Below are 27,496 nucleotides of genomic sequence, written 5' to 3'. Positions count from 1 at the left end.
TAATCTTTTGAAAGAGGAATGGCTTTGCGTACTCAATTCTCCCAAGGTTTGGACTGCTTGATGTGCTAGAAAGCACCGCTAGACAGCTTAGAAGCAAACCCCTTGGGCTGTATACTTTTGACGGGGGCTGTACGTGCTTCACTTGAAAAACTACGTAGAGGACGGAACACCAAGAAATGGCTCCACAACAGCAATTTCTCCTTTCAAAGAGTGGCCTGAAGAGTAACAGAAGAAAAATGGGCAGCTCGGCCGGCGCGAACGTCGTACTTGACGCCTTCGTTCCCCGTTCAAGTGGTGCATCTGGCACTTGTTGTGGACCGGGTCCTATATTTCACACCGCCGCCGCGCTGCCAAGAAAACTATGCCGCGTCGTACTGTGCCGCGATGCGAAGCCTTGGAATCTGTGTGAGGAGTGCATTGCAATGCTAAGAGTAATATAAAATACTGTGCATAAAGCATCAGAGATATTTCCCCGATTCTACTGCACTACGGCAACGCTTACAAGGCCCACCTGCAACTATTATTCAATCTGAAGCGTGCAAATACAAGAACAATTCGGGTTGTTCTGCAGCTCTCTATTGTTCTTTCAAGCGAAATTTGAGAGATGTATCAAAATGCGACTCCGCAGAGAAACCTCCTGCATTTTTATCTTAACTTCATCCCTATCCAAGAACGATATTTGCGGCTCAAAGCCTGTTCTGCCTGTAGCGAGACTCAGTAGAGAATGTAACCGGTTGATTTCTGTGGATTTTCAGGCAGGGAGCAAACTCCAGTAAACGATACATATTTGGAAGGTGGAAATGTTTTATTCTTCAACACAACATTTCGAAAAAAACGAAGGCAATAAGTTGAACAAACAGCTTGAACAGTCTTGAGTTCGTCTTCAAACAGCGACGTCGGTCGCAAGCGTTGTAAGGCGGCGTACTTTACTCAAAACTGATAGAACTTATGATTTTCTGCTCATAAGTAGGAGCTCTTCTTTTATGAAACGGAACAGAAGCAGCGTTTTCGGAAACGCGATTGAACATCATAGAAAGTGGTGCGTGAAAAAAAAAATTAGCACTGAACCTGTATTTGTATGTTTTGCCATCTCCTGTAAAAATCCCAAGAAGGGATTGACAGTATTCCGAAATAAATAACTAATAATAAATAAATGACAGCTTCTTCTTGATAGGCACAGGTATGAAAATTTTATTACGGCTTTTCTAATGGACAATAGAACATGGACCGTATTGCTGCAGTGTAATTGATAACTTACTAAACATATGATGTAAAGAAAAAGTCAGAAGAGTGAAGAACGACGCGGTTAAGCCTCAGAGCGGGCAGCTCAGTAGACGAGCACACGCAGCTGGTCGTGTCCGATGTTTCTGAGCGCGGGCCGGCACACTTCGCTGACGAGCCTGGGCGGACCGCATACGAGCACGATGCTGTAGGAAGATGGCGGCGGTAGGAACTCTTCCAGGATGCTCTGCGTCAGCGGCCCCTCGACGTACTTGACGGGAGACTTGTTCGCCTTGTAGTCGGGCATCTCTGTCAGCACGTGGCACAGCCTGCAGTAATGTGATTGCCATACTGTGTCAAGGTGAAATGTCGGACACAGAACCTGCTGCTTGACGACGAAACGGTGCCTGGTTTCCAGCATTATTTTCATCGTTTTTTAGTTGTGCGGGACCTAAGCAAGTCGTTGTTGCTTCCAAAGAAGACGGCATGCGTTTACAGGTTAAGTCTTCATACTGGTGAACAGCGCAAAAAAGGCGGGACAACAACAAGACAAGCGCTGACTATCAACTGGGTTTATTGAAGGACGGAAGGGTATATATACAAAAACATAACACAAAGTAAGAGATAGTGTGAAAAGGGCCGTGAAAATCAAAACTTATGTCACATGTGAAGTGATGTAAGCCAATTCCTTGTTGCTTAACATACATGGTTGTCTTCTTGCTGGCGAGCTGTGTTCTAGTCAAAAGCTTTTGAACTCTGGGTTTGTAGCGATCATGAAGACATACATGGTTTCCTGCTAGTTTTGAATTCAATGGCGGCAATTGTAGTTAAGCACTTTCGCTGCAATTCGAAAACTGTACAAAATTTTATTGACTGTTCAAAACGCACGACGACACTATATTTACACGGCAAACCAATCTAGAATGCTTTAGGCGGTATCAGCGCAATCGACTGCATGTCTGATGATGTCCGTCAGCTGTGACCCTGCACAGTCGTCGATGCTTTCTTCTGAGAAATTAAACAACAATGGGAAATCCGTATAAAAAAGTTTACAAAAAAACTTAAGTTCCGCAAGTTCACAGCGAACACGAAGACGTCTTTAATCGAAAATGTGGCTTCCCAGACGAGTTTTCCTGTGCATTCTTCGAAATGAACTTTGACTGCAATAGCGTACTGCCGCACTTGTTGAAGTCATTTTGTTCCCAACATGCTTCCTGGATCCGAAAAGAAGTTCGTGGTTCTAGACGCTATCACTGGAACAAAGTAAACTCTAGGCATGATCCGCCGTTAACCGACACTAAAATAGCATGTTGAGCACTAAGTTCCAAAGCCCAACCGTAAGTCTGATGTACAAAATGCTGGATGGCTTTTGGGGGCATGGTTTGCTCATTTAGACGGTGGCGCGACAGCCGATGCTTAAAATGGCCAAACACCACTGTCGCGAAAGAAAGCACCCCTCACGTCATTTTTAATCAGCAGCGTATTGAGAGCGAGCAAGAAAAATTTTACAATAGTGCTCTCTGAGACCAATTGTGTGCTTCTGCATGAGCGTCAGTTTGGCTAATCCCGCGCGTGGCGTTGGACAGTTACTGGCCCCGCCGCATGGTGGCTCGCCTGTAGTCATTATAAGAGCATGACAGCGGGTAATTTTCTTGCAGGCATCGCGAAGCAAAATTCCGCGACAGTGTGCTTTTTTTTAGTGTACTGCACGAACGGCGTGTTTATAGATAACTTTTGCACAACATATTAAGCGCTGACCACGGCGCTTTGCTACTACCACACTGCGCGCCTCGTCAAGAGGCAGCGAAGTCGAACCGGAAATGAAAAGAATCAAGACGCGTACAAGGAAAGCACTAGAAGTTAATACCGATTTTGGTTCTCATTGCTCAAAGCTTCGTAGCTGAAATGCATCGTGTATTGCCCAGACTTCTGTGTGTCCTAACAGCTTTTCACTCGAAAAGCCTGAATACACATGGTGCTCACCATACTTGAAAACTGGGCGCAGGTAACGTCTAATGACAGCGGCTGTACAAACAGTCTCCGATGGGACCCGTGTCGCTGCGGCTCATTCTTCTTCTAGCAGGAAAAATGTCAACTTGAGTTGTCGCATTTTTATCGCTAGCAATGCCAGGAACACGTGCGGCAATCGGCCTCTAATATCAGACTGTGCTCCGCTTGAGCTTTTCTTGCAAATCGCCCGCGGAGGAATAGACAGAAGCCACGCTTGGCATGCTTACACTTCCTCGTCCTAGCTCAGCCGCTCGAAGTGAGAAGTGAGCCAGGTTTTTACTCTAAAAGCAACAAGAGCGCCATGGTTGTGCTTCGCCATCGGGGAACTCTGGAGACTTCTAAATTTTTCTTGACGTCATGAAAAAGACGACCCTCTTGTTAATTGAAAATTATTTTACTTCGGCTATATCGGTAGCACAGCTTTAAAGGCATTGGATGTGTATCTGTTTAGGGCACTGGATACCATGCATGGCTTGTTTCGACCGTCAGGCGCTTTCGGTCTCTATACTTACAATTGCACAAGGGCAGGTAGTGACCGCAGATCCGGATCATGAGAGGGAAATAACTAGAAGAATAAGAATGGGGTGGAGCGCATATGGCAGGTTCTCTCAGATCATGAATGGTAGCTTACCAATATCCCTGAAGAGAAAAGTATACAACAGCTGTATCCTACCGGTACTCACCTATGGGGCAGAAACGTGGAGGCTAACAAAGAGGGTTCAGCTTAAGTTAAGAACAACGCAGCGAGCTATGGAAAGGAAAATGATAGGTGTAACGTTAAGAGATCGGAAGAGGGCGGAATGGGTGAGGGAACAAACGCGGGTTAATGACATCTTAGTTGAAATCAAGAAGAAGAAATGGGCTTGGGCAGGGCATGTAATGCGAAGGCAAGATAACCGCTGGTCCTTAAGGGTAACGGAGTGGATTCCAAGAGAAAGCAAACGTAGCAGGGGGCGGCAGAAAGTTAGGTGGGCGGATGAGATTAAGAAGTTTGCGGGGATACAGTGGCGGCAACTGACAAAGGACAGGGTTAATTGGAGAGACATGGGAGAGGCCTTTGCCCTGCAGTGGGTGTAGTCAGGCTGATGATGATGATGACTTACAATTGCACAAAAAATTATTGCAGGGAAGGACACGAGCTGAAATCAAGCGGCGCAATGCTTCGTGTTCTACGCTAGTCCCGCGAGAGACTGCTTAGTAACAATGGTGTTTACAAATCAACATCATCATCATCATGAGCCTAACTACGTCCACTGCAGGGCAAATACACTCCCATGTTTCTTCAATAAACCCTGTCCTCTGCCAGCAGCGGTCACAGTATCCCCACAAACTTCTTAAACTCATCCGCCCACCTAACTTTCTGTCGCCCCCTGCTACGCTTGCCTTCCTTTGGAATCCACTCCGTTGCCCCTTAAGGACCAGTGGTTATCTTGCCTTCGCATTACCTGCCCTGCCCAAGCCCATTTGTTCCTCTTGATTTAGACTAGGATGCCATTAACCCGCGTTTCTTCCCTGACCCACTTTGCCTGCTTCCGATCTCTTAAAGTTAAACCTACTATTTTTCTTTCCATAGCAAGCTGCGTTTCCCTTAACTTAAGCTGAACCCTTTTCGTTAGCCTCCACGCGTCTGCCCGATAGGTGAGCACCGCTAAGATACGGCTATTGTATACTTTTCTATTTAGGGATATTGATAAACTGCCATTCATGATCTGAGAGAACCTGTCATATGCGCTGCACCCCATTCTTATTATTCTAGTTATTTCGTTGTTATTATCCGAATCATCGGCCACTACCTGCCCTAAGTAGGCGTATTCCCTTACCACTTCCAGCACCTCACTACCAATTATAGGTAGCTCAAGATTAAATTGTGAAAACACTATAGATAATCGGCATATTTCGCCTGGCAAGTACAGACCTCCTTTCCTGCTGCCAAGTCGGCTTTCACTGTTTCCATTGTCTTCTTTGTTTTTATATCAAACATGAAACACATACTTCGGCTCACTGGGCAAGGAGCGGGTGATCTAAAAAACAATGCCAGAAACTACTCTTGGAACAGTTTGTGCAATGTGCGAATGGCGTACGGTGCTTCGATGAGGGAAGTTCCTCAACTGTTATGCGCTGCTGTGTTTCCTTAACCACCTGTCAATCATATGGTAGAGAATAAAGGAGCATTACCTTAGAAGCTTTAGAAGAATCAAGAAGCACTAGAATGGCTGCTAGTAGCAGCACGGACTGAGAGTCCAGTTGGTAACCACTAGATCGTGACGACTGTGTGCAGGCTTTTTGCATGTGTATACGTATGCCTTGCGTCCAAGCCTTGTCGTTCTGTGCGCACTAGTGACGGCCTCGACAGAAGCAGCAAACACAAACTGAGCCGCTATTTACAAATAAAAATGCAACGAATTTATCGTAAAGGGTACTCACAAAGATATCATGACGGCAAATTTTAATATGGATCTCACCCTGTGTATTATGGTCTCTCCGACTGTGTGCTTGAATGCCAACTATGTTGATGTTACAGAAAGATCCAACGTAGGGCATTATGCCGAATATTAAGAGATATGCACGCCAAATGTCATGTATTGAAGGCTTTGTCGTCGTCTGCGCTGGCTCCATTTACTTTCCATGAAGAACTACTACGTTAAAAACTTCCAAGGCTCATTAAGCGCATCGCTTCGCCTTACTACCAGTCACAAACTCAGCGCCCTCCTAATGGCTTGCATACAGCCGTTCGCACCATCGTTGCCAAGCTGTCGTCCTGTCCGTGTGTTACCGCAGTACAGTGGCTATGCAGAAGCTGCGTGTGTCCGCCATGGCCTGCGGCTACGTACTTGAAGGTCCTGCGGTGGTCCTTGGCGTAGGCCTCCAGCTCGTCTCGCATGATGATGTCCTGCTCAGAGTGGTTGACGTCCACCATCAGGACGCGTGTGACGTCATTCCGGTCAGCGAACTTGTGGCGGAGCAGCTGAAGCATGGGCGTCACTCCGCTCCCCGCGGAGATCACGCCCAGATGCGAGGCAAGGCAGAGCACGCGGCCGTTTTCCATTACGAACCGGCCGCGACCCAAGTACTCGAACTTTCCCTTCGGGCCCTGGACCTGTGTAGGAATTGCAAGGAATGAAGTGCAAGCACACGTCCTATTGCGCGTACTAAACGTTGTATCGAGTTTCCTTTTAGAGCGCAGCTCTTAGGTTCCCACTCGTCATTTCCGCGTCGTAGTAGTTGTCGGCGTCGGTATAGTCGGCGTAACAAGCCAATTGGGAGGTGGCGTTACAACCTGCCAAGATCCTGGAGAGTAGCCAGCAGCGTAACACGCCACCTGCTAGCCGTTGCAGGTAGTAGCTGCCACGGCTCCCACGGCTGGAAAGCTGCGCTCAAATTTCGCATTACAGACATTCGTAATCGTCTGCAAACGTTTTAGGTGTGTAACTTTGTTAGAAAAATCAAGCAGCCGTGCACATGAGTGGTGCAACGGGGTTGCCGACATATAAGGCTTAACATCGCCCGCTGGTTAATACAACAAAGCGCTTATAAACGGCGAAGTGAACTGTGTCTTCCTACCTAGTGCCATTACGGACGTCTCATTTTTAGCACCCTGACATCTGCGCCGTAATCTCTAAGTACTGTAAGCAACCCGCCAGATCTCCCTGAAAAAAATGCATCTTTTAATGCTCTCAGCATCCTTAGTGGTTGTCTCTGCAGTTTCGTGGGATTGTCTCGGTGCTTCCGCAAAGCTGGTGATCAGGAGGAGAACTGTTTCAAACAGATTGTGAGCACGCCGACCACCTGACACAGGACCACTGAATGCCGCATGATTAACAGTCTTCCATTGTTTTCAAAGAGCAGCGTTTAGACTCCAAAGCTGACAAGATGGCCTTTCACAAGAAACGAATTCTCGGCGATCTGTGATGGATTCTCCGAGAACACTAAAAGCACTGCTGCGCTCGTAGCTATTCTCCATCTACAAAGGAGCTGTATTAACGTAAGATCTCGCCGCTCAATCTGCCTATAGTACAGAGTTCTCATCGCAAGTCGGCAAGTTGAAATTCATACGCATAAGTTTACTGCGCGTGGGTTTTCAATTCTCGCCACTTTAATTCGTGTTTCACAAATCACGAACCCAGTTCTACTTTACCAGGTGTACCCATGTGCAATACTACACGCACCCCACACTATTATTTTAAACTATCTTTTGAAACATTCAACGAAAGCATCTGTTCTTCAGAGATTCGCATTAACAATCAGACGTGGCCGATAAGATGGCTACTGCTGCAAAGGGCTAAATTGCGTTTACTCCTGAGTCTGGCAGCGGCAGTTGTTACTAACATGCCCAACATTTCCGCACAAACTTTTAGCAAATTTGAAAACTATAATATACCACCTTCAATAGCCGATCTTTCCGATATATAGCAAAACCTTTCTTTTGAAGTGTTTCCATAGATCACATCGAACAGTTAAGACTGCCGTAGAAAACCAATGGACCACACTTTCGATGATAGCAAAAACATTATTAGAAAAAAAAACAACAAGACTGCCCTCGGGTGATCTGCGGATACATTGATTGTTATAGTGAAATGTTACATTATATGAAAAAAATGCGTTCATAAACGGTTTCCCGATTAAAAATGCTTTTGGCCAGAATTATAGCGTGTAGTTAAAAGCTCTCAATTAGATTCTACAGCCTTGAGACAATATCAGATATAATTGGCGCTTCGCTCCAACAACGGCAGCGATTCTCTTTTTCTAATCGTCACAAGCGCAATTTTCGATACCGAAATGTACCCACAATCCCCGAATTTCCTGCCTTTGGAGGAGAAAATTTTTGTCACCCTTCAAGCATATGACCTGGTCTCTGATACGAGCTGAAAGCGCAGTACCAATAGTGCCAAAAATTAGGGGACATAAGGTGAAAGCTCCGATATCTCGCCCTTGTCTTGGACGGTCAAAGGTAAGCAAAACTGCAGAGTCAGTGGCAACATTTCATGACCAACTCGTGTGATATGCCTACAGGTGCCACAGTCTCCATGGCACCCTAACGTATACTTAATAAGGGTACGTTCAGTATTATTCTGTTTCACCAAAAGATGAGCACGGACTTTTTCACCACGACCAACTACGGCAACAAAGACGAGAACGCAGTTCAACTGCAGAAAGTCGCTTGCCAAAATTTAAAAAAATACTTTGATTGCAACAGAGACTAGTGGTGCCACTTGGAAATTAAGCTTCCCAAAGAAGATCCTAACAATCCTTGCCTGAAATAGGAAAATACAATGACACAGCCTAATATGGCAGCAATTAGAAAACATACAACGCAAGGCAGTTAGGTTCATCTATAACAAATATCGCCGCCACGAGTCACCATCCGAACTTCTCACCCAGGCTGGTCTCAGCACTATTAGTAGTCGCGCCAAGCATACACGCATCAAATATATGTATCTTCTCTTGTCTGGAGCCTTTAAGATCAACAGTGAGAGTTACATCTCCCGCTCAGCTCACCGCAGCACTAGAACACAACACTCCAAGCATTTAATCGAATTCCGGGCACATAGCAACACTTTTAAGTACTCATTTTTCCCCCAAGCAGTCCGTGAATGGAATGCCTTACCTGATGACGTGGTCAAGTGCCCGTCCCTGGAAAATTTTATTTCAAAGCTGTCAACTGTGCCCTGACTGCAGAATGTTGTCGATTCGTTACTTTTGCCCTCCTGCAATCTGTTTTTTTTTGTGACTTATGATCTCTGACTGTACTTTTTTTTTCTTTGTTCCACTGTGCCAACTAGAACTGTATAACAATAATTTAAGTGTACTTTTCTTACTGTTGTTTTCTCCCTTTGTATAATATGCCCCAATCCTGCAACAGCCTCGGCATGAGGCTAGCAGTATGTACTAAATAAAATAAAATAAATAGGACGGGGTGATAGTCACATCGTGTGCACAAGTCACCCACAATGTGAATAGTTGCCAATAAACGACAACAGCAGTATACCTATCGCGCTTCTTAGCGAAATTTTTACAGCACAAACTACAAGGTGAATAACGACGTTTCCAACTTCTGGAAAAAAAAAAAAACAAAGTATGTGAAGTATGTATGTATCCACCCTCTTCCTTTCCTTTCAGTAAACCGTAAAATATATGTCCACGTGTACTCGACGAAAGAAGTGCTGGCGAGAGGTCGGGATGAGACATCCTGGCGCGATCGCGTGTGCAAGCACTCATAGAAAGATTACAACAGTCTCTAGTATCTCTGGGAAACAAAGCGCCACATGATCGAAGCCTGTGATTCTCACAGTCGGGGTAAGAGCTCGGGAGTGCCGTCGACACGACACAATCGCGTTTATGTGCACCTTGACCGCGGCTTTGAAACGATTACCTGGGGAAGGGCTCGCATACATTCGCACTTATCTTCTGCCAACATCGTCGCCTATCATGGCCTTCTTTCTTCCCCCGTGCAAAGTAGCAGTAGTGTTCCTGTATTTGCTCCCGCAGGGAAGAGAGCTGCACGAAGGTCCACAATTTTGTTCCAAGCGCTGCGGGAAGCCGCTTTTTTTGTGGCAAGAGCCACACGAGAAGGCACTTGGGAGGCACCCCTCCTGCTCTCTTTGGTGGCTATAGACGACTTAAAGCGCGGTATCATAGGGGCTTTTGTCTTTGATCACGTGATCACGCCGTCATCACACGCCTCCTGCCGGCTCGGCTCCTGCCTCGTCGCGACGGCTGCTGCGCCCGATGGTTCGGTTCAACAGCCAGTGTTTCGGCCGATACGCTTGTAAAGGAGTGGGAAGGCGACTAGATTTGGCCAAAGCTTCGAAGGACATGTGAGAACCCTAATTTGATCACTTGGGGCGTGAAAACGTAATCAGGCTTCATGCCGCGGAGAGCCGTTCAGCTCTCCGCCTAGTCGAACCAACGAAAGGATCGCCTAAATGCTCGTCTTTGCTTCCGCTGAAAGCTTTGCTGAACGTTTCTTTATTGTTTTATCTGAAACAGCAAGGTTTAATGCTCCTGCGGCATGGCAGGTCATTGTCGTATGGGGTACATGCATGCAGACATCGCCCTAAAACGGTCGCATGCATATCACATGAATTTGTTTAAAACCTGCAAACGGTGCTTCGGCAACGTAAAATATTTTTTACTAATTCTATTAAACTCACAAAAGGGAGAAAAATAAATATGTACAAAAATATTTCATGCATGAAGCGACCTTCACTATAGCTGATATGCAATTGTTTCGAAGGATTCTCTAATATAAATGTAACGCGAGCATGGCAGAGAGTTCATGCAACGCTAAGTTCGCAATTACATCAGCTTCAAGCAAAATTGTGGTGTTATCTCGCTCGATATCCGAACATGAAATTGCTGAAGGTCTCGTTGGTGGTAAGTACTGAACTTCACTGTGAGCGCTGGCCTGCGAGGCCAGATCAGTGACTGTCTCGCATGGACCGCGAGGAAGGAACAACCAGCCAATACAGCAACTGTAATGCAAACGCGTTAATCTGAATATGGCCCAGGAAAACCGTACTTCCCGGATATAAGTTTAACAGCAGCACGAAGCCGACATGTAACACATGGACTGACGGTAAGCGTTGTCCGCTCGTACGGCTGTGCACTGCATAATCTACAGTAACGGTATGCAGGAGCGGAAGTCGTGCTTCTTTTCTTTCCTGATTGGGCCTCGGCCGCATCTGTTACTGATCGCCACAAATCTTAACTGATGACCAATGCTGCCTCGCTACACACGCAAACTTAACCGCCAGCAACTGACAACACGTCATCACGGTTTCGGCGACGCAACGGCTTGTTCGTGCGGCTGCGTTATGCACTTACCATCGCAGACTTTCGAAGATCGAAACTTTTCATTGTAGATTAGCTACTGAGCGCTGGCGGACGTGTTTGTTGCGTTCGCTCGTTCGGAAAGGGTGAATGGCGGACAAGTGCGAACAGGGGCAGTACGTCCTAGTCCAGTTCGGGGCCGTGAAACTCGCAAACTAAGCGAACCTGCAATTATTTTGCAATTCTTGCAGTCCACAACATAGCACGTATTTCCTTCTCACCCGTGATATTTCTATTGCCGCGTCGCTGCGTTCACGCCGGCGACTTACGAAGCCCGTATTAGCGCCTAGTTCCGAGCGCGCCTGTGACGCCATCTGGTCGCAAACAGAAAAGCTCTGTGCTGTAAACGGTCTGTAATATACCCCCTCAGTCGTAAAACAGCGCAAGCTGACTGCGCTCAAGATAGAAGCGGCTGGCCCCTTCCTCCTCCTGGTGGAAGCTATACAATACCCCGTCAGTGGGGTATCAAAGCAGACTGCACTCAAGATGCGAGCGGCTATGACCCTGTTCCTCCAGGTTGGTGGCTATACAATATCCCCTCATTCAGCGAACAAAGCAGACTGCGCTCTAGAAGGGTGCTCCTGGCCCCCTCCGGCTCATACGCTGGGTATGAGCCGACACGAATTTGAACATTTGACGTCACCCGGATCACGTGAACGCCGCTCCGCGATTATGGTTTCGAGCGGCGCGGGGAAAACAATCGCACATCTCTGCTCCCTGCTGTACGATATATGAGAACACTAAGTAGCAAGTAACAGAAGCGCTCCTCGGGCCAACGCCTATGCCATTCCTTGTAAATAAACTTACCATCCTTTCTCTTCTTCCCAGCGGGCCCAACAAATTACTCGACCGGTTGAGGCGGTTCGAGTCAACTTCATATGACGATTTCCAAACATATCAATCACTATAGAGTTCAAGCGAGTCCGACAGGCGAATTTCAGCCCGACAAGGTGGCTTCACCCGTCTTTGTCCAGTGTGACGGGAATGACACGAACGAAGGCGCCGAAGAACGTACCTGGACGGTGCTGCCGAGCCGCATGTGCTCCAACATCTGCGACATGGTGCCGCCAGCCGGGAAGGAGAAGGAGGAGCCCCGACGGTACACTTTGACGATGACGTCAAATGTTCCTCGCTGGTGGCGCAGGCTGACCGGCGTGTATGGGCGAATCACCAGTCGGCCTGGTCGACGAATGCTCAGGTACACGTGTTGGCCGATACCGCACCCGAGCACCTGCCCGTTGGCACAGGGGGAAGAGCCACATGAACTGCAGTTCCTTCATAAATTACTAACGCTAAGCACAACCAGAGCGTGCAGCATTTAGCCATTGGGGGCAAAGGTGTATGTAGCATCGTGGCAAACTTAATGATTTCTCACGTCAAGTGCTAGAAACGAAGTCCGGAATTTAAATTTTTCACTATAATTCATCTGCAAAGACAGCCGGTTTCATTCACACAAGGCTGCTATACGGCTGTAGAATGAGATCAAACTTAATGGAAAATGCAATCTGCATTGCACCGATACATGTTAGTACAGTGCGTTTGGGTGAAATGCCGTAGGCTAATGCACAGAGTTTGTCAGAAGTAACCAGGCTCCATGATTTGCTTCTCATTCGTATAAAAGAGCCGGCACGGCTTGCCTAAAGATCAAAAAGTTCTTTGAAGGTGAGAACAGGGGTTCTTCTTACCATACAGAGATTTAGAGGTTGAGGGCTGGCATAATAGCTTTAATATACGACTGAGAAGAAAAACGTCCAGCCTGGTTACTTTTCACAAAGACTGTACATTTCATTTACAGTGCAGTTAGTCACTTATTTTACTTCCTATCATCCACTCGAAAGAGCCTCCTCAACCTTGGCAAAACATTACATTTTTCCATTATATTTTGCCTTGTAAGTTGCGGTCACTGATATTAACAATGAGGTTTGAAGCGCTGTCAAGTCTAGAAAATATTTTCTTATTTATCATCACTTTCAGCAAGGCAGAAAGTCACGCAAAGATCACCGCGAAGCGGAAATGGAACCAAAAGTCGGCTGATGCCCTGAACTCTTTTGCATACTGTGACACGGAGGACTATTCTCCGGATATTCGTCCGGTGCTGTAGTCTGTTGGCAAAAAATGGCTGTGGCTTAGCTTCGTTAAGCCCGGTAATTGCGAAAGCAATATCCGTAGTTACGCCATGGTTCAGCTGGTTATGTAGCTGGTGGTGGTGCTTGTGGTTAGACTTGTGGTGATGCATCGGTTATACAATCCAATCCAATCCAATATGCTAATTTGGTAGCTACCGGCCTCGCTACGCGACGGGCTGAAAGTGCAACTAGTATTGCTTTCGCAATAAAATATCTCCGTGACGACCACAGCGCTAATACCTCATTTGCTGGTCTCAAATTTGAAAATCTAAAAAAAGGGTACCCTAGAAGGCTCATATTGGCATACTACCTTTTTGTTTTAATCCATGCAGTTCGTTGGTAGCGATCAATGCAACTGAATGGCCTTCGTTTTATCAGTCGAAGTTCCCCCCATTGTTCGGTTTCCCCAACAAGATGAGGCAGATCGTGTTAATGACCGCATCGTCAAATGTGGTATAAAGGAAGCTTTGCTATGTTATACAAACTTCAATCACAGGGAGCAGTCGCGCTGTGGACTTGATCTCCCTGTAGGCCTTGGATCAGCCATGTTGTTTTCACATAGAGCAGAGAACCGGTTTTACTTGGTAAATCGGGCCAGGACCGTTGTCAAAGCGTACGAGATGAAGGACTAAGGATGAAAGTCGCACCAAATCGCCTACCACACTTTACCGATCACACAAGCCTTCGAAGAAGTGTTGCGCGTCGCCTTCAGAAAATAAAGAATGCCACCGGCTGGACGCACTAAAACGACATTCTTTTGACGGAGTAGAGGCAGTGCTGTAATGAAAGCAGAAAAAAAAAAAACAGAACTAGATTGGAGCCAATAAAGTTTAAGCCGTGTTTCTCATGGACCATGTTAATATGCGTACCGTAACAGGCACCCCTTTCTCAACCTTGGTCTGATCAAAACCCTTACAAGGATCCTGTTAGTCTTGAGGCCATGGGTATCACATGAGGGTTCTCGCTCAGCTCTTCAATTATGGTCCGCATGACAGTCGCGGTAATGCATGACATTCTATGGCCGCCGCTATTGACGACGGTGGCGCTGATAAGCACTCTGAAGGTTAGGTTACACGCTACACAAATGCCATCGAAAGTTGAAGATGGACACCCGCTGCCATACTGTGGCTGCTAGAGTACTGCATGCGGCATAAAAAAGTAGTGGATTCGGTTCCCAACGGCTACATCTGGTTGTTTTTTTCTTTGATTTCATATGAATTAATTTCTAGTCATAAGGTGATTATACCACTAATTTCCCAATAAACAATCCACAATTAAAAAAAGCAGATCCTCATGCTTTCCTTGGTTGCAATGACTGTTGTCTTCCTCAATATATGTATGTCATACCGAGCTCCTCTTTCGTTTACCTTTGTCTTACCAAGTCAAAGGAAACCTCCAAGCTTTGTTTTAAGTAATTGCGTGAATTTCATAGATTCCCTGCTCTCAGTTTGCTAATTATATTCTCTTCGTTCGCCTGAGAGTTTTGCTGATAATGATAGCGACATCACCAATACGTCACGCAAAAACCATTTGCTAATGCCCATGCACCATGGTTTCGTTTAGACCTTAAATGTATTGAAATAATTCCTCGCTATCTCAAGAAAAACGATTCTTGCAATATACTCGTCGGGGTGCATCGGCTTAGTGGAACAGGCGCTCGGCTGCTGTGCCCATGTTCGCGGCATGGAATGCCAGCCGCGAAGGCCACTTTTTATTTTTAGATCGAGAAAGAACGTAAAAACAGCTGTGCACCCATGTTTAGTGCGATGTCAGTGCACGGCTAGGAAACCCAGGCGGTCGAAGTCAATGTCAAGCCATCCATTACGGCGCCCTCTATGGCTCATATCTAGCTTCCTGACAGTAAACCTCACAAACCAAACCAAATCAGACTTACGACAAACAGTGGTGGTTAGCTCCGAAAAGTAACTAAGCAATATTTACGAGTATACACACAGTATTACAGATAGAACTGAACTGCGAGAGAAAATATTGGCTGACTCTCTAGCTTACTAGACGGCGCAGCCTACCCTCAAGTCCCATGAAGAACTAGAGCGACGTTCAACCCTCCCAGTTTTTTTTTATTTTGGCGTCGCAAAAAAGGCAGCTGGGGTACAAGTGGCATCGCATATGCATGCCTCATGCTCTATGAAAAGCTGAACTTATCCCAGAGTGTACACTGCTGCTCAATTCTGACAGCGCCCTCTCGATTGTCAGTCCACCTACCCCATGCAGTACGAGACAGAGTGCCCGTGGTGTGGAGACAAACTAACCCTATACCATACCACATAGGCTTGCCAGAAAATAGAAGAGCTAGCCATAATACAAAACCCGAGTGCGGAACAGTGGGAGAGGATGCTATCCAGCGATATCCTGAAGGTCCAACAAGGACTAGCAAGGCGTGCACGCATGGAAGCTACCCTCAGCGGAGCCCTGGACTAGGGGAACCGATCCTGATGATAAGATGGAAGACTCCATCTGAAGCCGCAAAAACCACTGTAAAATAGAGCAAATAAACGTTTTTCACCATCACCGCCGCAGACTTAACTTACTTGCCCCATAAGGGAGCACCGTGGAAGAGAAGGTGTTTCATCAAGTGCGAAACTCAGCAGAGGTGGAAGACGTGCACATAAGGCTTTTGCTCCACTGCACTTGCCTGTTTTTTGCTGGGCAGGGCGAAGCGCAGCAGCAAGGTGTGGCGCGTGACGGCCGTTCGGTGCAGCAGGCGCACGTCGTATTCATGGTTCGGCTCCTCAAGCAGCGGCTCGGGGGCCGCCTTGGACGAGCACAGGCGCCGAGCCAGCATCCAAAGCAGACCCGCGCTGGCCGTCACCAACAACAGGAGTGCATGACGCGGGAAGCGTACCAGATGCGCCGCCAATAGGAACATGCCGAATGGGCCGCGTCGTCCGTACTTCTTCAAAAAGGTCTTAGTCTGTCTTCAGACCGCGGTATCGACAAGCCGAGGGGCAGAGCGGCTGCAGCTGTTGCACTTCTTCCTCCTCTTCAGTCCACGAGAGCTCATTTACGCTCACGACTGTGTACCCAGTCAATAGCGATGATGCTGACTGCCGCTAAATAACCGGCGATGAAAACGCTTTGGTTTAAATGGCGCAATGGATACTTGGTGATACGGTTTTATGCGTAACGTGTTTGTAATACACGATATGAGGTGAGGAGCACATTTCCGAAAGCACTCGACCCCACAGACTCCAAGCACCAGACCAGGGGAAGCTTTGTACGAGATAGAAAGAACACTTGAAATATTCGCAAGCACTCAGTCGCGTTAATGTCACCCAAACCTACAGAGAAGCTCCTCGCCCTAGAACTCCATAACAGGGCTAGTGAATTACTTGTAATAGAAAGCCAATTTGCAAGCCAAATTCAACCCTGACCCTCAGCACCGCTCGACGTAGCCTTCTCCAAAATCTCGGCTATTCCTTATCCACTGGTCATTACCCCTCGAAAGGACTCTTACCAGTCATCAATGACAACCTACAAATCTCACCTAATCCAAGAAATATGGACCCCGTCTACCACACTGCACGAAGGAAAGGGTGAGCCAAGGCATTGGATCGCCTGTACAGCAAAAGGTTGCAAATTCGCTACACGAACGCACATCACCAAGCCGACCTCAAAGCCAGCCCCGTCAGCACAACCGACTAAGCGCTAGATACGGTCTCCACAGCATACATCCCAACCATTATCACCTTGGAAGGGGAAGAAGCGAAGGAAGCAGGCCTAGTAGCACGAGCCAATATCTCTAGCCCCCCCAGCCAAAACCTCATACGTCATCACAGACTCGCAAGCTGCATGTTGAAGCTACCCCAAAAGCCCTGTATTCCCGTCCGCGGCCAGATTTCTCATATTATATGCCACCACCTTTCCCCATGTCGTGCAATTATGGACCTTTGGCCATGAGTCACTTCAAGGAGAACCAGCGGGCACACACTGTCGCCCGTGTAAACACCACTGGTACCAGACAACGTCATCTATCGCAGTTCCTTACCGAAGTCCGTACCGAACCAGCACGCAAGTGTGCTCAATCATCAACGCCTGTACAGGTGCACATATCCACCACCGTTCACATGACTCACGCGAGACAATAGCGTCATCTGCAACATCTACAAACAGACATATACTCAATTGAGATTCCTACAGAAACTACACCTCACCCTGTACCCTAATATACATTGTAACGAATACCCTTACCTTTATCACGACACTTGGGCGTGCCTAATCAATCCAGCAGTCCCCCAAATTCCCACCATCACTCCAGTCCAATGGAAAACTATCCTGTCCATGGGACCTCGATGTCCAACGCAAGCTGGTAGATCAGGCCAGGCTGGCGGCAGCCGCTGCAGAGACCTTGAACTTAGTTCACCTCTCGGACGGGCAAACTTTTTATTGATCTAAATAAATGCTTCATTTCATAATCATCGTCTGTAAGAAGAAGAGGACGACTCCGCAGTGGCGCACTTCGTCTTCATCGCTGGTGATTCGGGCGCGAGTCTCGTGCTGGAGCTGCTTCCTTTGGCTGGTTCTGCCGTCCTGCTACGACCTGACCGCTGCGTGCGTTGGTAGCCGTGACCCGCTAATAAATCCACTGTTCACATCATCAATCGGCATTAATAACAATTGGCATGCTCCGCCGCAACAGCACAAAACTGGAAACAAAAAAAAATAATAGTGAAAGATAAAATGGAATACGCCGCACGCTACGGATTACTCTTTTCAAGCAACGCAATCTGGCGCCTCTTTAGAAAAAAAGATACTTACGTCAGTAATCACGTGCTGCATGAACCATAAAATTACTGGCTGCACATCAAATGCTATTTTGAAAATGGAGCCGATCAGTGGCCTTAACATTATCGCTTAAAGGGGATTGAACTGGGACTTGCACAATTAGAGAGTTAGTGTTCGCTTCAGGAGGAATCTTTGCTCTTGTTACTTATTTCTTCCAGTCTCAAGCGTCGAACGCTTCTTGTAGGCACACAGTGAATAGGAGCGCCAGAGTTGTCATTACCTACCTGAAATCATTTTTTTTTATTCTTGCGGGACACCGAGACCGCTTTTAAGACTTTGAGCACAACTTGTACACTTACGTGTTTCCTGACGCCTTAGTGATGTATTCGCCGCATACTTGCGAACGTGGCCACTTATTTAAAGTTATTTACATAACCTCTGAGTGTCATTTAAAAAGTCTAGTCCCATTCAGCAGGTTTCTCGCTAAACGGTACGACAACGTAAATGTAATCTATTCTCGAATTACGCTTCCTGTAACGAGCCACTTCCTCCTGGTGTGGACGGATATCTTGCATTACTGAAACTATAATAGCCACTATCTTAGTAAATGTCACATGTAAAACAGTTCGTAAGCTCAAGGACCCATGCAATCCTAAGTCCATAGCAACACCGTTCTTGCTAGTTCGCGTTATGGTGGCGATTTTCATATCTCTAGTACACTCGAGCCAACAAAGAATACGCCGTACAGAGTTGTGACCCTTCCGAGCACAATAGCTTCATGTATTTGAGCATATTCATGCTCACTTCATGTTCACCTGCCCTCTTATAGGTCCTGTAATTGAATGTAAGAGCTTGTATTTCTTCCTTTGTTATAAACAAAGTGATAATTTTTTCACGTCAGTAAGTGTGACGGCGGTTTCTCAATTATTTTTGTGCGTGTATCCTTGTACAATTCTATTCGTAGTCTCGCCTTACTTTAATTATTTTTGGCAAATTGCAAATGACATTAGCGCCTTTTTCATTTACTAATTCCTGGCAAAGGTCTCCGTCTTGTCTCCTTTTGGTTCAGATGTACTGCAGCTTGTATTCATCCACCTTTGCCAACTTTGTTGAGGGAAATAAAAATGATTTGCATGATAAAAGTACCGCTCTGAGATTCATGCGCGGAAACACATATAAGGTTACCTATGCCTGGCAACATTTTTTATATTCCATAGAATATTCAGGAATTCAAACGTATATATAGTTGCGGACGTAACTAAAGGAAGCAAGCTAATCGTTTTTAAGTGCAACGACGACTTCCCTAGCAGAAATAAAACAGCAATGTTGGTTTCTAAAAAAACCAGCGCTAATAATGATGATGATGATTGGGAATTTTTATGGCGCAAAGGCATCTGGGGCCAGAGAGCGCCAAGGCACAACATGTTTTTCCACTTCTCAAGGTGGAGTCAAAGACCCATTTCCCAAGCATTTCACCCTGATTAAGCCGAGCATCAGGCAGGGCAAAGCATGTGCCCATTTTGTCACTAGGGGGTACCCGACGGCACTGGGAATCGAACCCCGCCCCTCCCGCATGGGAGGCTGATGCTCAAACCACAAGGGCACTACTGCGACAACAGCGCTAGTGACCACCACCAGTATGCATATACCATGCTTACAATTTTCAATTACACAAGGCGTACATAAGTTAAAGCGCAACCACCTTCTTCGTTTACTCTAGTCCGCACCTGTACGCTCTCAAACAATCAGTTTCCAAATCACACACAAAAAATTTTAAAACCTGGGCACCTACCTCTTTTTATTTGCAATGTCTCATCTTGTTTGTTTATTCGTTTTGTTTGTAGCAATCTTTCGCTAATTGCGGACCTGATAGCTGCCTGTATTGTATGAAAATGTCCCACTTTCCACTAGGCGGTTCCCCACAGTCTCCTAATGAAGAGATCTTCTATGATATTGTTTGGTTTGTATAAAATTTACAGACGCTAAAAATAGCGGTAGACTTGAATAATGGTATGTCTCCATAAAAAAACCACCTGGAGCTCTTTTGCCAGCACGTGGAAATTAAGCGGCGATAAATATCTTATATTACAAACCTACCATGTGATACATCTAGTCTCTACAAAACACTGACCTAAACGTTTTTCAAAGGACAATTATTAACCACTCATTTTCGATCTCTGCATGATCAGATATTCAGCTCAACAGGATTTCTAAACTGACGAAACACAAAATGCAGTGTGGGTTGCTTTAATAAACATGGTGTAAGATGCTATGTAGCCAGAATTGCTGCGCCAAGAGGGGCGAGTTCGCTTGTGAATCACAAACACTTTTTTTTTCTTAGGGTAAAAAGGCAACCTTCGATTTGTGGCGCTTTTATTCCCCATTATAGGCATATCAGGATGGTTTCTCACAAGTTCAATTCTTTTACTGCTCGGTAATTTCAAACGCTGCTGTCTCAACCACGTGTGTAAGGTTTTCTTTTCCTGCTGCTCAAATTGCTAAATGTGTATTTTGCCTCAGGAAGTTAGTCTTTCCTACTAGAAATTGCGATTTAATTCAGTTGTAACTCGCAAAGCAGTCGCTAGTAGGAAAAATAATATTGTCATGTTACTTTTTCCAAAGCAAAGCGAAGTAACTTTTTGCGCAATGTTTTGAACAAGCAACAAACCCTGTTTCACAGGTATACATGCCGTCGAATCTGTGATCAGACCAGATGTACCATAGGGGACAAGAGTCTTTAGATCACGTGAATGACAATCAAAGCGCACAGCTTTGGTACCGAACCGTAGTTCCAGACCGAACTTCTGGGCATGAGCCCAAAGTCTGAACTGGGTTCTGTAATGTGTGGTAGTGATATCAGGCAGTCGTTGACCCACATCATAAAAATAGGCAAAAAAATCACTAGGTGCGCGTCCTAAAGACTTTTTTCCCCGGTAGTATATCGATAAGGTATATTCACAAAAAGTTCAAAGCTCACTTGATAGGTACAAAAAGCCTGAGACCAAGACAACTGAAAAATGGCATCTTTAATAAAAAGTCCGAATGCAAATCTCAGGACAGTAGGCTCTTCATCTTAGTCGTGCAAGTCTAAGTCCGTCCACAAATTAGCAATTCCGCTGTCACGCGTTTCCAGCAGAAACCTTTCTTTCAGCCTCCTGGCCTGCTCGAGAGAGAAGTAGTTCCTCCAGTCCCCCACGGCTCCCTTGCGAACGAAGTCTATCTTGCCTGCCGTTCCCCTTCCACCGGACCCATTGCCACCGTCAGGGGCGCTACCACTGCGTACAGCTCCGTGCAAATGGCGTAGGCCTTTGTATTCTTCCCCGTCAAATGGGAATTCCTCTCCGTAGAAGTCGTAGGTCATTTTGTTTGTGTACTTTTTCATCTCCTCGAAACTGCTGTACTTAAGGACGTCCCTCAGAACTTTACCGTCATCAACCATCAGGCGTTCTTCGTACTCGGCTCCCAGGAACCTAGCGATCTTCAAGATGGCCGCCTCTGGATCTTTCCTCATTTCCTCGTATACGAGAAAGAGCACGTTCGGGTCCTTCCTGCGTTCGAACCATTCCCTGTAGAAAGCGAAGTAGTCTCCACTGTCGACGTACCCTGCCATGAAGTTCTCGAAGGTGTCGACGAAGCTGCCGTCGTAATTGTAGACGGACACCATGTGCCAGAAGTAATGTATGGACACTACAACGTCGAACGGGTTCCTAATCACAACAATGTACCGCGCCTTGGGCGAGTACCGGATTAGGCGCAGTGGCAGGTGACTTTTTATGGCGCCGGGTCTCCTCATCCACTGGAGACACTCGGAGCCACAGACCTCAAAGTAAGGTGACGTCTTGTAGAGGTCAGCCGCGCTCGCTGGTGGAGCACCATTGTTTAGGATTAGGTAGACGATATGTTGCATCCAGGTGGTGCCGCACTTTATGTACGTTGCGATGAACAAATCGTCCTCTTTGTGAGCGTAGTCGATGGCCGATCCGATGCACTCGCGAAGGAAGCACGACGTGAACAGTGTGCCCTTGACCGGTTTGAGGCTTGGCCTTTTGGTTTTGGCTTGGCCGTCGTCTGTTCGAAAAGAAAAAGAAACAGTACTCTGTCTAAGCATCTAGTCTAATGAAGCATTGATTGATTTCCTGGTACCTAGTTCTTCCCTTTCCACATCTCCCTGCCGTGGCAGTAGGGCTGATAGCCAGCGTATCAGACGGCGGCTATGACCAGGCAGAGGAATACACCATAGATAAATAAACGCCGAATGTCCAGTGCCGCACGGGTGTGGTATACGAGACACATTTTTTTTCCGCAAATTAAATATCGGAAAAACTGATCGTGGTGCCAGGAAACATGAAAGATCGTTCGAAAATGCATCAGACTCGTTCCAGACTCTATTTACTCACCGCCGCTCCTAAAAGGGTACAAACGGCAACTTTCAGCCATGACCTGAGTAAATCAAATTGTAATTACAAGTAAAGATATATTAGCCCTCGAACTATCAGAGCCATTTTTTGTCAATAAGAAAGGTGGCACGTGCATCCCCACTACTTCAGTCACCTGCAAGCAAATAAATTAAGATCACTAGAAAATAACCGACAGAATCTTCTGATCTCCTTAATCTACAATGTTCTTTTTGGTTAGGATCATAAATTTGCATGCACTCGCTTCCTTCGTTCTAAATTAACTTAACTAGCGTGGGCTTCAATTAACATTTGCGCAGTCAGCGCCCGTCCTGTCGCGTCTGTCTGTGTGCTCGTTTGAAAAAGTAGCGATGAACTACTTTTCTGGAACAAAGCGGTCAGAACGTTGTTTCCACAGAAACTGTGGTTATGCCTTTACAATGGCTAGCACTCGACTAAAAATGGTTTTACTTTCCGCGTCATTACCTAAAGGGAGTGAGAAGCTAACTGCATCGAAAAACGTTGGGCGGCGCGTAACAACTTCGTTGGGAGCTAGGGTTGAATATAAATGAAGACAAACTTTTCCACTATTCAACAGAGTGTTCTTACGCGCAGCCCTTGCTTCGTAAAAAAAAAAAAAAACTGTGTTACCACCTCTCTTTATCTGCAGCATTACATGTGTTGGCTACAACTTCATCTGATATACAATTTATCTGCTTACAGTTTTTGGTACAGTGAACGTTTTGCTACACAGCCACAAATTATACAGCTGCAACGACAAGATAATTTTTTCCTTTTTCTTCGACAACCCTGGATAACTAGCATAAGCTTTGCTCTAACGCTAGTCAGGCACGTAACTGCTTTCGGTATAAGTTCTCGAGTGAGCGCTGCGGCTCTAAGAATAGCTTCCTGCAGTTCATATAATCCGCCAGCACGCCTCAGTTGCGTAGGAGGGCCTCGGGGCATGTTTGAGCAGTTTCGAAAGCTGACCGCGCTACTTCATGCGCTTGATGAAATCTGACCTTTTTATTCTCATTGCTGATTCAGTCTTTATATCAGGTAAACTCTAATTAAAATTAGAAGCTGCACTACGCTTTCGGCGGCCATCTTTGTCGATCGCTTGTTCGAATTGGCACGAGCAGTCCTGTGATACAACGACAGAATTCAATTTGTTCTCACCTGGTCTATCATCCATGTCGCAAGGTCGCTTGACAGAATGCTGACTGCCGCAGATGCCGCTTCTCGATGGTGAACACAACTGAAAGAGTCGACCATTCTCCTTTCTTCTCGAAATCACTGCTCTTCTCTATCAGCTGGCATTAGATCGCTTTCCTTTTGTGCCCGCTTTGGAAATGCGAGATTACTTCGTCGGACCGATCGACCGGACGCGGTGCAAACATCAGATAGTATAAACTGTTGGTCAATGGTCTTTGAAAACATGCGGCGTCTCACGATGTTCAGCGACGCATTGTTTTCGCCGCAGAGCGAGAAGCGGCTCCAGGCAGGCGGGCAGGAAGGTCATGGGCGTAATCACCTCTTGCAACCGCGGCACGCAACAACACCGGATTCTCGGCTTTCCCCTTTTATCTCGGCGGAAGCGCCTGGCTCCGAGGCCACAGTTGACTTTCCCGCCTCTGTAATTATCCTTTCTTTTGCAATCTCTGCCACACCACTACGTTTCCTAGGGCCAAAAAAAAAAATTGGAGGGGAAACTTAAGCTCCGCCTTAAAATTGGTTTGGTTTGGTTTATTGGGGTTTAACGTCCCAAAGCCACTCAGGCTACGAGGGACGCCGTAGTGAAGGGCTCCGGAAATTTCTACCTCCTGGGATTCTTTGACGTGCACTGACGTCGCACAGTACACGGGCCTCGTGAATTTCGCCTTCAAAGAAACGCGGGTTCGATCCCGGCCGCGGCGGTCGAATTTCGACCGCCGCGGCCGGGATCGAACCCGCGTCTTTCGTGTCAGCAGCCGAGTGCCGTAACCACTGAGCCACCGCGGCGGGGCTCCGCCTTAAGGGTATGACACGCTAGCCTAATGGGTTAATTCCCATACATGGAGAAGTTCGTTCACCTCTTTACGTTTATACATGCCTGGGAGTCCTCTTAACTTTACTGGCGCAGTGGGTGCAGCGGTGAAACGATGCGCCACTGCCCTGCGATGGCAGGTGCTCCCAGCGGTGGGCCTTGTGCGACCCAGGTTGCTCTCCCCGAGCCACCAATCATTAATTTCTGCGAAGGCGGGAAGTTTGCTCACCATTCGGAGGGCAGGCTATGATTGCGCCGCACGGTCACGTGACATAGGCAGCCAGCCTACCTCCTTCGTTGCTCTCTGGGGTCCACCTACGAGAGCCATGCCCGTGATTTTTCGCTCACTGTGTAAACGCTGGAAACGCAGAGACCGGATTTTCTGGTGAACGCAGCCTTTAACACTGTAGCGTTAAAAAGGAAAAGGAAATCTACTGCAGCACGGCCCTTGTGCACCAAACATCGGCCAATCCACCATAGTGGGTATGTGCCATCGCTTCGGAGGCAACAGGAACAACAACAGCCCCTTCAGTTCCTATCGCTGTCAACACCACTGGCAACCACTACGATGCTTCCGATTTTCTTAGGTATCTATAGTCATATAGTCACCCAAGTCCCGTCGCTATGCTGCCTCTGAGCATAATGAGCATGTTTTCCTCATGTTGCTGGCTGATCCAGTCCCCTGAAATGCCTCGAGAACTGACAATATGCGTGTGCTCCACCTGCCCTTAACAACTGCATGCGCCTCAGTCATCACGAACGGAAGAGTATGTTTTGTTTTTTGTTTTCTCCAGAGCAGGCGTCCGGCAAACATTTACAGCCTGTAATACACTGACCTTGGGCGGCGAGACTGATTTATTTGTTCACTTCAAAGGCATTAAAGCAGGCACAGAAAAAAAAAACGAAAATGAAAATTTTGGAGGGCGGTTAAGCTTCGCCTTAAGAGTAGCTGCGATAGCGCCTTCTCAATCGCCAATCAAAATTATCAATTAATCATTACCAATTACTATCTAGGTCACACTGCACGACATACTACGCCTCTGCATACTCATACACTTGCAAACCATCTTTTCCAGTACAATGAAGCACATAGAACACCGCCTTTTAATTCCGCGCAATTTATTATGTCCAATTAGCATACTTATAATATGTTTTATTTGCATTTACTTTTGATCAGCACACATCCCAAAGACTGGTTAATAAGTCGTGCACACCACAATGCTTTTAGTAGGTGCCTCTCTAACACCCTAGACCCAATGCGCCTTCGCAGAGGGCCTTGGTTCGAACTCCGATGTCGGCAAATTATATTTTAATGGAGTGATGCTACGTTAACTCGTCAGCGATAAAGGTCCCGTTTGCCAGAAAATCCGGTGTCGACTTTGTTAGCGTCAGCGTTGCGAGCGAAAAATCACGGACATGGCTCTGGCAGGTGGTCCCCAGAGAGAAACCTAGGAAGCAGGTGGGCCACCTAGTTCAGGTGAGCTTGCAGCGCCATCCCAACCTGGCCAACGGGTAGTGAGAAAACTGCCCACCATGGCGGGTGGCCGTTAATTTAATGACTGGTCGATCAGGAAGAGCAAGCATTTCATTACAGCAATCTAAATCAATCATGTCCTAACAAAAGTTCACTCTCTGACCCTTGTTCACGAGAAAGACTAGCAATATTTAAACAGAGTGTGCACAAACTTTTTCATGCAATCGGTAACTCCTTGTGTATACAACTATGAAGCTACGCGTTCAATTCTTATCGTATACATTAGCAGACATACTTTGAGCAGTGCAGAATTGCAAAAATACAAACAAAGTATAAAATTTAATGGTGAATAAAAAAGAAATAGATGAATAACAATACTTCAAAGCTTTGCCTGCTCCCCCTCCCCTCAAAAAAAGTTTCAGGGTCCTTGTACAGTAGTATGGCATTGTAACCATTATCGCATTATTACCTAGCTTAAACTTTCCAAAGTAAACTCAATTTGCTTCTCGATCCCCAACAACCATTGAGAGAACAGTGTAACTCCTGTGAAAATGAGCTTGGTAGTTCCAAGACTGGCCTCTCGGCGTACAGTTAGTTTAGGTTCTACTAACGTTTCATACTGCATGCTGAAATTACTCAAACACCCCATTACAAAGCTCACTTCTTGGACAATCTAAATGGTACCCTATAATATAATTTGTTTTTCCTTTCAGAGATCTGCACGTGGTACAACTAGAGAATGAGAGGTTCTCATAGTGGTACTCTGCCTATTTTCGATAACAGCATTTTCATAACAATATTCGCTCGCTTTGTGTGTAATATATGAACATCCTTGCATATTTCACGCAAAGTTAGTTTGAAAGACCTTTATTCTGTCGAATATGGCACAACACCGGGAAAGGAAGCGGTAAGGTGGAACAGAATAGGAGATAAACACGAGTCAACGACTTCTGATGGCAGCCTTCCGCTTATGCACAATCCGTTCCACGAGCTCGCGAAAGATATAATCTCTTTGAGGCTTTTGTGACGGTTCTTCATACTTTTCGCGAGTAATTTTATGGCAAAAGGAAAAGCTTACCATACAAGCCAAAATGGTCTTCTAGCGCAGTCAATCTCACCGCACTGCAGCACCAAAGCGTCAATTTTCACCAAGACTGTACTTTTCAGGAAAGAAATGAGAGAGGACGAAAATCAAGTGCTCCATCTTTCTAACTTCGGTTAAATTACATGCAAGTTCTCGCGTTACAATCTCTCCTTTACAATGCTAATCCATACGTGCTTAGTGAAGCATGTAGCACATAGTCTTTACGTCTTGATGCTACTTAACCTTTCACAAGCCCTAAAGAATTCTGGAACCAAACCATGTTGTCCAAACGCTCCCAGGTCAAGGTGCTAGCGACCGTTGTCAGCGAGAAGCCCAACAGCAAGAAGCGAAACTTGCATTTCGCTAATTTAGTTTTGTCATAAGGTTATTGAGAACGAATTCAGCTATCTCGTGCGAGCCTGCCCGAAGGCTAAAGAAAATTACTTCAGAAACGTATCCGCCCTGTGAACTCTGGCCACGAGTATGTATTTTTAGTAATGAGAACCACCCTGGCTCTCCCGCTTCCATTTTACGACCTTCACTTCGAGAAAAAAAAAGATGCAACAACATAAAGGTTGGATTCTAAGC

General features: G+C 46.3%; 2 protein-coding genes across 3 annotated transcripts in view; both read right to left on the bottom strand.

The window, feature by feature from the left end:
- Positions 1 to 938: 938 nt before the first annotated feature.
- Positions 939 to 27,496, bottom strand: part of LOC149359485 (NADH-cytochrome b5 reductase 2-like) — a 30,632-nt gene continuing 4,074 nt past the window's right edge. The window contains exons 1-4 of one of the 2 annotated variants that reach the window (XM_089571695.1): positions 17,397 to 17,823; positions 12,077 to 12,292; positions 6,063 to 6,328; positions 939 to 1,550 (exon numbers count right to left, since the gene is read on the bottom strand). In XM_089571695.1, coding sequence (XP_089427821.1) covers positions 1,328 to 1,550; positions 6,063 to 6,328; positions 12,077 to 12,121 — 534 coding nt within the window. In that variant the 5' untranslated portion in view covers positions 12,122 to 12,292; positions 17,397 to 17,823 and the 3' untranslated portion in view covers positions 939 to 1,327. Of the gene's footprint in view, positions 1,551 to 6,062; positions 6,329 to 12,076; positions 12,293 to 17,396; positions 17,824 to 27,496 lie in introns of those variants that run through there. The other variant, XM_089571694.1, reaches the window with a different exon arrangement.
- Positions 20,938 to 24,051, bottom strand: LOC149359486 (sulfotransferase 1 family member D1-like). The gene is made up of 2 exons (XM_089571690.1): positions 23,504 to 24,051; positions 20,938 to 21,998 (listed from the first exon to the last, which is right to left on the bottom strand). The coding sequence occupies exons 1-2, from the start codon at positions 23,517 to 23,519 to the stop codon at positions 21,004 to 21,006; spliced, it is 1,011 nt and encodes a 336-aa protein (XP_089427816.1). The 5' UTR covers positions 23,520 to 24,051; the 3' UTR covers positions 20,938 to 21,003.

Source organism: Amblyomma mixtum, chromosome 2 (genome assembly GCF_055824585.1).
Source record: "Amblyomma mixtum isolate Tamu chromosome 2, ASM5582458v1, whole genome shotgun sequence".
NCBI classification, from domain to species: domain Eukaryota; kingdom Metazoa; phylum Arthropoda; class Arachnida; order Ixodida; family Ixodidae; genus Amblyomma; species Amblyomma mixtum.
Note: the sequence above shows the minus strand (reverse complement) of the source record. Positions and strands in the feature narration are given on the sequence as shown.